This window comes from Panthera uncia (assembly GCF_023721935.1).
Source record: "Panthera uncia isolate 11264 chromosome D3 unlocalized genomic scaffold, Puncia_PCG_1.0 HiC_scaffold_8, whole genome shotgun sequence".
Classification (NCBI taxonomy): domain Eukaryota; kingdom Metazoa; phylum Chordata; class Mammalia; order Carnivora; family Felidae; genus Panthera; species Panthera uncia.
In genome coordinates, this window is record NW_026057586.1 from 69,178,092 (window position 1) to 69,193,614 (window position 15,523).

Below are 15,523 nucleotides of genomic sequence, written 5' to 3' on the forward strand. Positions count from 1 at the left end.
CATTCGATGCAAAGGATCTATAACTCCCCTCCCTGCTGTCTGCCCTGCCCCTCTGCAAGGCCCCAGGCCAGTTGGAGGAAAGAGGCATTTGTCTCTTTCCCCATCTCTGCTCAGCAACCCCAGAGCAGGGAAGGGGGCAGATGACATGAGGGAAATACCTCTGCTGGGCTTGGGGAGGGGTTCTTCTACCCAGGAAGCTGCTCCTGAGGGCTCACCTGTTTTCCAAGACAGGGAGGAGGCAAATCTGGTTCATGAGGATGTGAAAAATCTCCAGTAGCTTCTTCCTGGAATGGGACAGCCTCTGCCACAGGTCACCTAGCAGCCTTTGAATGCCCCCGAGAGAAAAAAAAACAAAAACTGAGATTTGGGAGATTAAAAGGCCTGAAGGGAGCTTATTCTCAACAGCTGCAGGTGTCCCTCTCCAGAGCTGAGAAAGCCTCACGAGTCACTGTCAGCAAAGGGTTACAGGCCCTGAGAGGCCAGCTGATTCCAGGGCCGCTTCTCAGTTTAAACAGTGGGTGGGGAACCAGTATGCCAGTTACCAAGAGCTTAGAGCAACAGCAGAGAGAAAAGGTTAGGATGCAGGGGCCAGGAGGCTGCTAGGTAGGGACAATGAAGCTAGAGCTGCACAGTCCATGGTGCCACCTCCTTGTCTTAGAGATAGGGATGTTAAAGCCCGGGGAAGGCAGGGCCTCTCTCTCCCACGACAACATGCTTAGTTTTAGCCCCGGCTCACTTGCTATCTTCAAGCCTCCTCTTCTTAATTGCAGACTCCAGTTCGGGAATTGCAATTTCATAAAAGGAAGCTAGTCTGTGGAGGTACACATGGGGAAAAGGCAAGATTAGTTCATAAACACCACACTTCATCAGAAAATCAAAGCAAACCACGGGAAGCGGGAAGGCCCATTTCTTGCTCCCCAGTTGTCACCACAACAATTTTCTCCCAGAAACTCCCTGGCTCTTCCCTAAGCTTACCCTAGATTGGCCTGCTGTGGATGGTCCAGGAAAAGCCTCAAGAAGTGACCTGCAGCTATGGGGCGCCTGGGTGGCTCATTTGGTTAAGCGTCCGACTTCGGCTCAGGTCACGATCTCATGGTTTGTGGGTTCAAGCCCCACATCAGGCTCGGTGCAGACAGCTCAGAGCCTGGAGCCTGCTTCGGATTCTGTGTCTCCCTCTCTCTGCCCCTCCCCCACTCTCACTTTGTCTCACTCTCTCAAAAATAAATAAATGTAAAAAAAAAAAAAAAAAAGAAGTGACCTGCAGCTACATTCCCCTTTCACTGGGAAACCAAAACCCAGGTAGGCTCATCCTAGCAATGAGCTAGAGTAGCAATGAGCTACTCAGAACTCAGTGAGGTTTGAGAAAAACCCAAGGTCACTCTTTTTGTTGGTTCAAACCTGCCAGTAGCTCCCTACCTCCTATGACATCACACTGTAGCTCCTCTCTCTGGTACATCCATAGCTAGCACGGAGTAGCCGACCTTGCTTCTCACCTCAACAACCTCACACTCACCCCCCATCACAACTCAAATTCAAACTCTCCATCCCAGCGACAGGCTCCCAGATCATGCTTACCCACGTGACTTCTCCTTCCTGGAATTAGGTGCACGGCACTCAGAACATGTTACTCTTACAACTTAAAACACAGCCACCTCTCTTCAGCAGTCTAATTCTTCCTCTGAACATCTTAAGCTTCCCAAAGCCAGAACAGTAGCCTTAGTGCCTAAGACGATGCTGAATTTGTAGCAGGTACTCTATAAACATTTAACTACCGACCGGCTGAATTCTGGCAACTTCTAGGTTACTGTAGTCCTGTACACAGCAGAGGGTAACTAGGCCCAAAGAGACAGGCTTTACTAGGACCACAGCATGGCACCCAGAAAAAGAGAGGGCAATTTGGCCCAAACAGATTCAGGTGTTGCCAGGATACATTGCTGGTGGGAAGGTAAATTGGAACAACCCCTATGGAGGGCGATTTGGCGAGATCTGTGAAAGTTAAAAATGCACAAACCATCTGTTCTTGTGATTCTACTTCCAGGAAAATATTCCTCAGATATACTTGCAAAGGTGCAAAATGATGTATGTGCAGTTATTCTTTGTAACATTTTTCTGTAATAGCAAACAACTGAAGAAAAATCTAAAGGTCGATCTATGGGGTCTGGCATTCCATACAGTACAATGGAATTCTATCTAGCCATACCAAAGATGCTTTGTGTACTGATACACATTAAATTTAAAAATAAAATGCAGAGTGTCTGGGTGGCTCAGGTGGTTAAGCATCCGACATCAGCTCAGGTCATGATCTCACGGTTTGTGGGTTCGAGCCCTGCGTTGGGCTCTGTGCTGACAGCTCAGAACCTAGAGCCTGCTTCAGATTCTCTGTCTCTGTCTCTGTCTCTCTCTACCCCTATCCCACTCATGCTCTGTCTCTCTCTCAAAAATAAACATAAAAAAATTTTTTTAAATGTAAAAAATACATACAGTACTCATATGTCAGCAGTTAATTTAAAAGGCAGAGGGGGTGATATATAATGCGCATATTTACTTGTATATGTATATTTATATACATATCTCCGGAAAACCCCACATAAAAAACTTAACAACAATGGTTATACGTGAGGAACAGAACTAAAGAAGGGGAAAAGGAAGACTTCATTACATACATATATGTATACACATTCTATATGTACTATGTGCATGTGAGTCTATGTATACATATATGTATATACATAACGAAAAGTCTTCCTCTCCCCCTTCCCTACTATATATGTTCATACATACATATTTTTGTTGTTGTTTTAATGCATTTTTTTTAAAGTAAGCTCTGCACCCAATGTGGGGCTTGAACTCATGACCCTCAAGATCAAGAGTCATACGCTCTATTGACTGGGCCAGCCAGGTGCCCCTCGTTATATATTTTATACCTTTTTAGTTTTGAACCATGTGACTGTATTATTCATTCATAAAATTAAGCCACAGAGAGAGATACTCCAATATACTTGAGGATATCTGAGAGGACGGAGGTTGTTGTGAGAGAATTAGCCATAGAGCTGTGTGGTGGCCGTAGCCCCTTCCAGAGAGTTGCGGGGACCGAGCTTGCTGCATTTGCTCAGCCAGCGTTCTTGGCCTCCAGCACAGCGTGAACAGGGTGGGCCAACCCCAGGCGGTTTCTGTTTGTGGGTCAAAGGCAGTGCCACTTGCAGGCAACAGTGTTTTCCTTTCTTCCTCCTCACCCCAAGATGGGTGGAGCCACTCCCCTGCCTTCACTGACCCTTGCAGGAAAGTCAGTTCTTCCAAAAATTACCCTCCATTTCCAAAGACCCTTTCAAAAGCAATCTGTGCCACATTTGAGAAGATGCTTTAACAAAATGGAAAATGCCTGTAGGGGAGGCTGACTGGCTCAGTTGGTAGAGCATGTGACTCTTTTTTTTTTCAATGTTTATTTATTTTTGAGACAGAGAGAGACGGAGCGTGAGCAGGGAAGGGGCAGAGAGAGCGGGAGACACAGAATCTGAAGCAGGCTCCAGGCTCTGAGCTGTCAGCACAGAGCCCGATGCAGGGCTCAAACTTGTCAACTGCAAAATCATGACCTGAGCCAAAGTCAGACGCTCAACCGACTGAGCCACCCAGGCGCCCCATGTGACTCTTGATGATGGGGTCATGATTTCGAGCCTCACATTGGGAGTAGAGTTTACTTAAAGAAAGAAAGAAAGAAAGAAAGAAAGAAAGAAAGAAAGAAAGAAAGAAAGAAAGAAAGGAGGAAGGAAGGAAGGAATAAAGAAAGAAGAAAAAAGAAAAGAAAGAAAATTCCTATGATAAGTGAAGATAAGCAGGGTACAAAATCCTAAGAACAGCCTGATCTCTCATGGTGATTTTAATTTTCTACCTTCCAGAATTTTCCAAATTTCTTATGAGCATTTGCCAGTTTATGCCACTTTAACCACGAGAAAAGATACCTTTCTCAAAAAGTGGACAGCTACAGGCCCATCCTAACCCCTTTCTTCCAGAGAAAGTGCTGATTGGTGCTTTATTCTAACATCTTCTGGGAGGCTGATCAGTCCTCACATCTGATTTTCACGAGCTGAAGAGACCCAGGAGGGGTCAGAACACCAGCTGCCATCTCTGGCACATGTCAGCACTAGATAAATGTTTTGTTGAATGGGCAAGTAAATGACTGAATGGACCGATGGCTGAGTGGACAGAGTTGGGTAGCTCCCAGAGGCTCCTGCGAGTGGTGGGGATAGATGATGCCTGGCAAGAGCAACAGCCAGAGGCCACTGAGAACAAGCCAATCCCCACTGTTGCCAGGCAACATGCAGGTTACCAGCCCAAGCCATGCACCCCTTTCTCACTGCACAAGGAGCAGACAGATGCTTGTGGTGCCAGCGGGCAAGGAGGGTCTCTCTCCCTATATCTTTCTTTACTCATATCCTCCTCTATATCTTTCCTCATCCTGGCAGGATCTTTCTAGAACTCCTTTCAAATAAATCTTCCAGGGGCTCCCTACTGCCTACAGAATAAAGGCCCCACTCCCCGCGAGCAAGTTCAAGACTCCTCACAATCTGACTTCTACCAACGTCTCCGGAGACTCTCCTTACCTGCTCCTTTTCCTACTGCCCCAGGCCCTGCTTCATCCCACTCCACTTCCTGGCACTCCCTGGACACTCTCTGGGCCTTCCCACCTGCACTCTGCCTGCCTGGAATGCCCTTCCTACCACTGTAATCTTACTCTTTCTGGAAGGTTCCTGTTCATTCTTCCAGATGTCACTTAAAGACCATCTTAAAACCTCTTATTTCACCAGACGGAACTTTGCCTCCTTCCTCTGTGTTCCCTGAGCACTTCATAATATGGCCACAACAGCTGGCCCCACAAGTGAGCAAATCTGAATGTCTCTCTGTGTGTGCTCTAGACTAGATGCTGAAGTCCTCAGACCAATTCTTATTGTCTGTTACTCCCTTGTGCCTGCCCATGATAGGGGCTTTGAAAGAACAGAACTGAACTAACACTGCCCTATTCTTGGTTGGTGTTTTTTTTATTCCCTCCGCTACTGAGTTCTTGGCTAAAAATGGGAATGCTTCTAAAATGCAGGCTTGGATGGGGCGCCTGGGTGGCTCAGTCGGTTAAGCGTCCGACTTCAGCTCAGGTCACGATCTCACGGTCCGTGAGTTCGAGCCCCGCGTCGGGCTCTGGGCTGATGGCTCAGAGCCTGGAGCCTGCTTCGGATTCTGTGTCTCCCTCTCTCTCTGCCCCTTCCCCGTTCATGCTCTGTCTCTCTCTGTCTCAAAAATAAATAAAACGTTTAAAAAAAAAAATTAAAAAAAATAAATAAATAAAATGCAGGCTTGGAAAGCCTGGGGGGCTCAGTTGGTTGAGCGTCCAACTCTTGATTTCAATTCAGGTCACTGATCTCACAGTTCATGGGTTTGAGCCCCGCGTCAGGCTCTGTGCTGACAGCTCAGAGCCTGGAGCCTGCTTCAGATTCTGTGCCTCCCTCTCTCTCTGCTCCTACCCCACTCGTGCTCTCTCTCTCAAAAATAAATAAACATTAAAAAAAAATAACAAAAGTTAAAAAACAATAAACAAACAAACAAACAAATAAATAAAATGCAGGCTCCACACAAGCAGGAGCCTCATCTGTCGTCTTCACTGCTGTATGCCCAGGCTGGAAGAGGGCCTGGCACATTCTAAGTACCCAGTAAATATCTGCTGAATGAGGATGCCAACAAGAACCTCTACTTCAGCAGTCAGAACTACTACTGTACCTGTAACAGAAGTCATGTTTCTGGAAGGTTTGGCAAGCCAAAGGGAAGATATCCAGAAAGGCCCAGAGTGTAGTGCAGGTATCACAAAGGTAGAGAACAATGTCTTTTAATTCCTGTTGCCAAAAGAAAACACTGCATTATTCTCCTCTGCCCCCATACACAGCTCTGTAGTGGGTCTGAGACAAAGTTGACAAAAGCCAGTGGGAGCCATCAGGCAGATACCTTGTCGGGGGAAGAAAAGACCAGATGTCTGTGCAAAGCCTGGTTGTTCCATCTCTAGGAGCGCGATCTGTACAAGTTACTCAATCTCCCTGCTTCAGGTCTTGCTACCTTAGCTCCAATGGTCATTGACCCAGTGAGCTCTGGGGTTACTTCTAGGTCTAGGATAATATAGTTCTCTCTTCTAAGCTGAAGGAGAACCACCCCTGAACCTGAAGACAATGCCTGTGGTCCCACACAGAAGGCACATTCCACTGAGGACAATAACAAGCCCATACCTTTCGTACATTTTGAAGAGGATGGAACATGGAATACCTTCTCATACACATCCCTGAGTCTCTTGACAACTCTAAAAATGAGGCTGAGCAGTTGTTAGGATCTCTGTTTTACAGAGAAGGAAACTGAGGTTCAGAGGGGTAAAATGACTTGTTCCCACAGTACTCAGTGTGTGTCTGTCTGAAACACTTGTTTAATGCCCATTTTCCCACAAGACTGGAAGCTCCAGGAGGGCAGCTCATGGCTGCCTCTTTCCTGCTCTATCTACTGTACTTTTAGCACAAGGCCTGATGCATGTCTAGGCTCCTTAAGTATTTACCTCTCTCTCAGACTGTAAGCTCCATGAGAGCAGGCACATGTCTGCTTTTGCCTACTGTTTTATCCTGAAGGCTCAGCACATGCTGGGGGCTCCTCAGTATAAATTCGCTGAACGAACACAGGGCTCAATGAATAACACGAATGAGCTCATTGTGCTGAACTAAGTGAAGATTAAACTCCCATCCTCTGAACTCTAGTTCCCTGTTCTTTCCACTACTCCATAAATGAAGCTCCCAGAGGAAAAAAAAAAAGCCTGCTGATATGGTCTAAACCTGTGTGATGGGAATAACTGTTTATGGAGTTGGGTAAAAAGGGCCACAAGCATGGGAAGCAGCTGCCAGATCCCCTGCTAGCCAAAAAGGCTGGGCTGAAGGGTAACCTCACCAGGAGAGGCATGTCGCTGGGGGTCAACCGGCCCCTCTCCTCAAGCTTCTGGGGTGTGGCGCTGGCCCCATCCCCTTGCAAACCACAGTGCTGGAGGATATTGCTAAAAACCTGTGAAACACAAGAAAAGGCTCTCTCACATCCTGTCAAACCAACAGCTGGAACTCATGACCTGCAGTCTGGGATGAGTGATCTGAAAGCTGTCTTGGAATCTCTGGAATATATGCTAGTGTTCCTATGAAACCAGAGACAATGATGGGATGCAGGGCAGAGTGGAAACTGTAAAATGGGAAAATGTAAAAATGGGGGTTATTCTTCTTACAGGACTGTGGTGAGGATTAAAAAGACAAAATGTACGGAAAGCCCCCAGAATCCTGCAGATATTACTTGAATGGATATGTTGGGCAAATGTATCATAATAAATAATTTAAGATACATACAGAAAAAAAAAAGAAAAAAATATATATATTTAGCAATATATTATATGTTTTGGATTCTCTGAAGATGGCAATATATGGAAACTATATTGAAATCAAAGGCAAATCAATGGTGAGGAGAAAACGGTCCATCATAAAATCGTGTAAGTCTTTAACCCATTGCACCGTCTTAAGTATGCTAGCACGTAACTACCCTAAAAGTTATCGTGAATAGTGGAGTCTCTTGGTGGTAGGATTATGGGTTAATCTTCCTCTTTCTGTTTTTTCTTTTCTTTTTCCATCATTTCCAAATTTTCTACAATGAACATTATTTTACAAAACAATTTTATAGAACTTTAAAGCTCTTATTTGAGAAACACAGGTATCTTAAACGGGTAACCTTAGAGACTTACAGCTGTTGGCGAACAGCACACAATTGAAGCTAAGCTCTTTTTGTATGAGTGCTAGACAGCCCTTAGATTTCAGTTCTGTTCAAGAGGGAAAAAGGGTGAATTTGAAAGTGTGTGCTAAGGGGCAGGACACAGTGACTGTCTGGAGATGGGGTTGGAGAGAGGTAGGGAGTAAGCATTTCTCCTGGGCTCTTCCAGGAAAGTCCAGGGTTGGAGAAGGGATCTGGGCAGGGCTGAGAGCTGGTACCTGAAGGATGGTGGGCATGGTTTCATCCAGGTCATTATAGTAACTTGGCTGCTGGATAAAGATGTTCCCTGAAAAGAGAAGAGAAAGGTAGGAATTGGGAAAAGATGGTGGGGGAGGAGAGGACACATTACAAATGGTTGCCAGCATATTCTGTGACCTTTCTCCCTTTTCCTAAGCCTGTCTGCACTAGAGCAGTCCTGGCCCCAGGCCCTGCTGGCACAGAGCTTTGGCCCAGCCTAGAAACTTCCCCAGCAAGAGGGAGGGACTTTACTCAGTACAATTTAACCTTTTAAGCACCTCTGCCTAGCAAATTACATAAAAGGCCTGCCCTGGTCAAACCAGCTCGCCCTGATGTCCCCAGGGAGTGATCACATTTGGGCACCGTGCCTTGTATGACAGCATTGGCTTTGGAAGTGGGAGTTAGTCATCCAGGAAAATTAGAAGATATGATCTCTTTGCTTAAGAAACCTGGAGGCTACAATCCAGGATTCTCGCCAGGCCACACCTCTAATAATGTGAGGAGACTCTAAGGAGAAATTTGTCTGGAAATTCTCTTACCCTCTGCTTTTGAATATGCTAGCCATATTAATCCATCCTCTTCCAAGGTGAGAGGCCTGAAAGACATCTCGAGCTAAGGTTACCACACATTTGCAGTTGTTCTTAAGAAACAAAACTCCTTTCCGAATGTTTACTACCTCCAAGTGCGGCTGCTGTGAGTGCGTAGTTTAGAGCATATGGTAACTGGAACAGTAACCAAGTGTTCCGGCTGCCCAAATGGCAAGGGAAGGAGAAAAAATCACAGCAAACTAGGAGGCATGACAATGCAAAATGCCAACACCCTTAAGAAGAGGCCAGGGTTCATCATCCCACCGTGATCCTAAAGTCTGAGGCTGAGCGACTGTCAGGATGTGCTGAATTCTATGAGTCCTTTGTCCTTGGGCAGGTGTGTCCTCGGTTTCCTTAATGAAAACCCTGCAGCCCTTGCCCCATCTCAGAGGATTTGAAAAATCAATGAGATCAAAGGCCAGATGGGACTGGGTGAGTAAGCAAGTCACTATGTAGCCGGACTTTCTGTAAACACTTTCTTGGATGCCGCTTCATTGCTTCATTCCAGAAAACTGAGTTTTAGCAGCTTGAGCTTGCTCAGTGCATCCCACCTCCAGATGGGTGCTGACCCCTCAACCCATAAAGGTACTCCCTGACCATCTGTGCCCGCATCCTAAACTTGATAGCAGGGAGGGACTGAACTGTCTTGTCTCCCCACCAAACTCTGTTCTTTCTCACAAAACCCTCCTATCCAAAGGTATCCTCAAGGTCAAGTCAAAACTCCTGACCACAGCACAAAGGGCCATGTGAGATCTGGCCCCATTGGCATCTCCAGCCACCTTCTCCCCATTTCTTGCCTTGCATTCCTCTCTCATACCTCTTCAACCACAGAGAACAAGCCCCATCCCCTCCCTCCACCTGGAGTGACCTCTCAGAGCTAAGTCCACCCTAAGGCAGGTGTCACCTTCTCCAGGCAGTGCCTCCTGACCCAGGCGTTAGGAGCAGGTCTCCCTCCTCACCCCATACCACATGGTGGACCCCACCACATCCTGACTACCTGGCATGGGGTAAGGCCCTCTCTTATAATCCTTCTAGTGCTTAAGCCTGAGTAACAGGGATGTTTTACAAGCATCAAAACATCACATTTCACAACTGACTCTTTCCTCTCCTTTATCTGATCCAGTGACAGTGAAGTTCTGACTTTCAGTTTCACAAAGAAACTGTTAAGAAGTAAGGGACAACCTTCTCAGGCTAAAGCAGTATGGAAACCCAGAGAGGAAAAAAAAGTGGGGGGCGCCTGGGTGGCTCAGTTGGTTAAAGATCTGACTCTTGATTCTGGCTCAGGTCATGATCTCATGGTTCATGACTTCGAGCCCCACATTGGGCTATACACCGAGCGTGGAGCCTGCTTGGGATTCTCCCTCTCCCTCTCCCTCTCTCTCTGCCCCTCCCCTCCCTATGCTCACGCACGCACACAATTTCTTTCTCCCTCCTTCTCTCTCACAATAAACAAACTTAAAAAGAAAGAAAGAATGTGCCTGGATTGCTCGGTTGGTTAAGCGTCTGACTTCGGCTCACTCAGGTCATGATCTCACAGTTCATGAGTTTGAGCCCTGTGTTGGGCTCTGTGCTGACACCCCAGAGCCTGGAGCCTGCTGCAGATTCTGTGTCTTGCTCTCTCTGCCCCTCTCCTCCTCTCAAAAATAAATAAACATTAAAAAAAATTAAAAGAAAGAAAGAAAGAAAAGAAACCCAGGGTGAATGGAAGATATTGCCAAAGAGATCAGTGCAGTCCTTGGTGGGGCCAAGGCCTGATGAACTCCTGCTTTCGCAAAGAGGCTCCAAGAGTCTACTTGAAAGGCCCTGCTTTCAAAATTACACTTACTAATTCAGAATTATCAACCTTGAAATTAAAAAAAAAATCCGGGTGTGTGTACAGGGGGATGGGGGTGCCAGATAAGGACTGGGCTTCTGCCCAAAGGAAAATCAGCCAGTTCCCTTGTTCCTTCCTTTTCTCCCTTGTCAACCCTCTTCCTACAGCTGACCTGCTTTCCTCAAGAGCGTCTGTGGTAGAGAAACTGGAGGCCACCCCTTTATGTGCCTCCTGCTCAAGGGTTGGAAAGAGAGCTGCTGTGTGTGTGTGTGCATGCATGCATGCATACGTGTGTGTGTGTGTGAGTGTCTGCAGGCCCCTCCTCCATACCCCCCTCAATGCACACACCCCAGCACACACACAATGAAGGGGCTCTGTATGCCTTTCTTGTCCTCTTTTCCATTAACCACCCTCTAAGAGCCGAAGAAAGGGCTCTCTTAAATAAGTCAATTAAGGGTTCTCAATCTGGGGCTAAAAACATCCTAAAACACCTCAACATCTGTAAGGCGGTATGTTTTTCTGGGGACAAGATTTCATCTGATTCTCAAAGAAGTCAGTGACTCAAAAGATTAGGGGCTTTCTCACGCCACCCTTGCCCACCTGGAACTGTGGCCAGCAGTCTTCTCCCCCAGCATCTCACACCTCACAGATCTCTATGCCTCCACTCATAACCCTCTCCATCCCCCACCCCTCCCGAAGGCCCTTTCTCTGCACCCGACACCAGTTTTCTCCAGAATTGTTCAAACTTTTCCCTCCAGCTGAACTCCCTAAGCACTGCTTTATTCTGCCTCCAGGATGTCTTCTTCTCCCCCAGTAGCCAAACCAGGCTCTCACCTTCAAACCCACGCTGAAGCACTGGCCCCCTCCTCAGCCTCCTGTCACCACCCTCCCCACTGGCATGCTGCCAAATTAACCTTGATACCAGACAGCTCCTCCTTGCAGTTCCCATGGCCTCATGACAGTAAGAGCTCACAGTCATCAGGCACTTGTAATGAGCCAGGCACCATGTTAATCCTCACAACCATCCTATGAGGTAGGTGTATCACTAGTCTTCCCATCCTTCAGATGAGAAAACTGAGGCCGAGAGAGGCTAACTGACTTGGACAAAGTGACACAGCCAGGAACAGAGCTGGGGTGTGAATTGGGCAGAGCCTGCTTTCTGAGACACCAAGCGACACTGCTCCCCAAGTGCTAAAGACTGACATGGAGCCCTCCCTGAAGTGGCCCCAGCTTTCCCTTCCCCATTTCCTGCTGCTGTCCTCCCGGAATGCTCCGCTCTAACCAGACTGGCCTAATAACTGTTTCTCTAACTAATCATGCCTGTTTTTGCTCACTCACCCCATGCCCTCAGTCCACAGTAACATTATGAAGAGTCTTTCTCTGGGAAAGTCAAAGAAATGAACTGATGATCAGGGAACAATTAGATTTGAACGGGAAATCAGAGGCTGTTCCAATGAAAAGGCTGGATGTGAAATTTCATATATATTATGCTCTGATATGGTTCTGAAAAATATAGAGAGACAAGACTGGAAGGAAATAATCACCAAATGATTGTCTCTGGGAGCAGGAATTTGGTAATTGCTTTCTTGCTTTTTTACATTTTATATTCTCCCCAAATTTTCTAAATTAATATATATTATCTTTATTATTACCTTTATTATTAGGAGGAAGGAAGGAGGCAAGCCATTTCAAGGGATAACTTAGCTTTGTAATTGGGCATTTAGAGGACTATGTCCTATAATCTCAGAGGAGAGGCTGACAGTGGTGTCCTGGGTGAGCACCTCTTTGTGTCCAGCCCAATGCCATCAGCTGTGGTTCAAAGAGGAATCCACTGGCTGGAGCGCTTGGGTGGCTCAGTTGGTTAAGCGTCTGTCTCTTGGTTTCAGCTCAGGTCATGATCTCACGGTTCATGAGATCCAGCCCCACATTGGGCTCTGTGCTGACAGCATTAAAACAAATCAGAGAAGAATCCACTGGGGCATTGTTCCCTCTGTCACATCCTAACCAAAGCTTCAGTCTCTGATGGAACCTTCCAGCCCACTGCTTTTTTTTTTTTAATGTTTACTTATATTTGACAGAGAGAAAGCACATGTGTACACAAGCAGAGGAGGGGCAGAGAGAGGAGGACAGAAGATCCAAAGGGGGTTCTGTGCTGTCAGCAACAAGCCCAATGTGGGGCTTGAACTCACAAACCACGAGTCCATGACTTCAGTTGAAGTCGGATACTCAACCGACTAAGCCGCCCAGGCGCCTCTGGCCCACTGCCTCTTGACGGGATCCAACTGCTGAAGTCATTCCTTTCTCAATCCAAAAGAGTCCTCTCTGAACTCTGTCTCCATCTATTCTCAGCAACAATACAAATCATGACATTTTGGGGGCAGCCCCATTATCCTTGAAGCAGGGAGGGATGAAGAGCAAGAGCTCGAGAGTCAGGCCTATGTGACATAAATCCCAGCTTGGCCACTTATTAGTCATGGCCTCTCAGGCAAGTCCCTTATTTTAACCTCCATTTCCTTGTCTGTAAATAATGGTGATTACAGTGTCACATCACAGGGCTGCCGTGAGGATCCATTAAGATCACTTAGGAGGAGCACTCAGCAGAGTGCTGGGCCCCCAGTGAGCACTCACATAGAGGTTAGCAATCACTGCTGTTCTACTCTCACCACCAAAGCAAACTTCCTCACTACTGCAGCTGTTTGGCATATGGCCTAATACTAAGATCCTTAAGGGACCGTGCGATACAGTGTTGTCTCCACTCCCCCATGGCCACCTAGTCGCATCTTTCAGAGTTGACACACATATACCTGCAAGGTCATACCCAAGCCCCATCCACCGCTACAGCTCTGAATCCCCCGGCGCTCATCTAGGTGCCACCTTTGGGATGTCTAGTTTGGCATGTGGGGGCCATCTCTGTGCAGCCCTCTAGGCCCTGTGCCTTACGTACCTATCATCTTCTGGAGCAATGGCAAGTTGCCTTTTCCAAAGAGCACGCAGAGATCCAGGATCTTTGGGATGTCAAACAGGAAGTTATTGTAGAGGATTTCTCCAAATGCAGAGGGGGAAATGAAGTGATCCTAAGGAACAGTACAGAGAGGGAGGATGAGAGACTGTCTGAAAGCATATCTTTGTGAAGTAACAGCAAACTCACAAGAAACAACAGGGGACTGGCTCATAAATGAAAGCCCGTACACTCTGTGGACATATCTGGGCCTTATATATTGGCCTAGAGGTACAGCTATTCCTCATTTTAATGTAAAAAGAAGCAAAAATACACTATACAAAGTTGGTTGGCATTCATTCTAAAATATTTATGGGTTGCAGCACCTGGTTGGCTCAGTAGAGCATGTGACTCTTGATCTTGGGGTCATTAGTTTAAGCCCCACATTGGGCATAGGGCTTACTTTAAACTAAAAATAAAATATTTACAGGTAAATTACCATGATGTTTAGAATTGCTTTAATATACTCAAGGAAAAGAAAATACTCCAATAAAAAAAAAAAAAAGAAAATTAAGGGGAAGAAAGAAAATAAGATTGGCAAAATATTGATAATTATTAAAGCTGGTGATGGGTATGTAGGGTTCCTTATGCTTTTGTATATATTTGAAAATTTCTATACTACAAAGTTAAAAAAAAAAAAGCAAGCTCCTATTGTAAAAATAAATGTACACACACACACACACACACACACATCTAAAGGAAAAAAAATTCCCTGAAGGAATATGTACCTTAACGGTGGTTATTTTCAGGGAAAGGGATTTTTCTTTCTGTAATGTTTGAGTTGTTTAGAGACAGCATGATTTTTCAAATTGGAGGAATAAAAGTAAATGTTTTTATTTTTTATTTTATTTTATTTTTTTTTATTTTTACATTTTTTATTTTTTTTTTATTTTTGGGACAGAGAGAGACAGAGCATGAACAGGGGAGGGGCACAGAGAGAGGGAGACACAGAATCGGAAACAGGCTCCAGGCTCTGAGCCATCAGCCCAGAGCCTGACGCGGGGCTCGAACTCACGGACCGTGAGATCGTGACCTGGCTGAAGTCGGACGCCCAACCGACTGCGCCACCCAGGCGCCCCTAAAAGTAAATGTTTTTAAAAAGCACATACGAGTAGGGGGCCTAGGTGGCTCAGCTGGTTAGGCGTCTGACTTTGGCTCAAGTCATGATCTCACGGTTTGTGAATTGAAGCCCCACATTGGGCTCTGTGCTGACAGCACAGAGCCTGGAGCTTGCTTCAGATTCTGTGTCTCCCTCTCTCTCTGTCCCTCCCGTGCTCGTACTCTGTCTCTCTCTGTCTCTCAACAATAAATGAATGTTTAAAAAAAAAAAAAAAAAGGCAAAAAAAAAAAAAAAGCACATACAAGTTCCTTTAACAAATCAGGATCAATGTTTTCAACCCTCTGAAGCATAAAAAAAGGCAGTTACATGTCAACTGGCAAAGGGGCCTCGGCTCCCATTGATGAAAATACTTGATGTAATACAGACCCAGTGAATTTGCGGATAAGGCGGGTAGCACAGATTTCTTCCCCAATGGTAGGAATAAAGGCGGAGGGGAGACAAAGAGGAAACGTGATACTTCCAGAGCCTTCCTTCCCAGGGGCGGGAGAGTCTGGCACAGAGGTGTCGGGTGGCAGGTAGCACCCCATCACGGGATCAGGGGCTTACTTTGGATTCCTTATGAGTGGACATGCGGAGGAAGGTGAGGAAAACACTTCGATGGAGCCGTTTCTGCATGTCAACAACCTCAGGGGCCGGGGCCACCCACTCGTCGAACTTTCGGGGGACATAGCGCAGATAGGAGTCCAGGCACTTCTGCAGGGTTTCATCGAAGATAACCTATGCCAGATGACAGATCAGAGCAAGGATTTGTCACTAAGGCCCAAGGGCTTGTGGGTGGACTGTGCAGGGGCTCATGGCCTACCAGCCCTGGCCTAAGGCAAACACTCCAACCCCAAGGGACTAAGGAGGTATGAATGAGCCGAGGGCTAAACACAAGTTTCTAAAAATGACACGTTGGAAGGCGTTGTGTAAACACCATTAAGATCGTGATACAAGACAGAACAATCCAAACC

General features: G+C 46.4%; 1 protein-coding gene across 2 annotated transcripts in view; it reads right to left on the reverse strand.

The window, feature by feature from the left end:
• Window positions 1-15,523, reverse strand: part of ASCC2 (activating signal cointegrator 1 complex subunit 2) — a 40,898-nt gene that overhangs the window by 14,000 nt on the left and 11,375 nt on the right. For both annotated transcript variants that reach the window (XM_049619822.1, XM_049619821.1), the window contains 7 exons: window positions 15,117-15,287; window positions 13,397-13,526; window positions 8,034-8,101; window positions 6,961-7,071; window positions 5,764-5,876; window positions 737-811; window positions 216-323 (listed from right to left, as the gene is read on the reverse strand). In XM_049619822.1, the coding sequence (XP_049475779.1) occupies window positions 216-323; window positions 737-811; window positions 5,764-5,876; window positions 6,961-7,071; window positions 8,034-8,101; window positions 13,397-13,526; window positions 15,117-15,287 (776 nt within the window). The remainder of the gene's footprint in view (window positions 1-215; window positions 324-736; window positions 812-5,763; window positions 5,877-6,960; window positions 7,072-8,033; window positions 8,102-13,396; window positions 13,527-15,116; window positions 15,288-15,523) is intronic.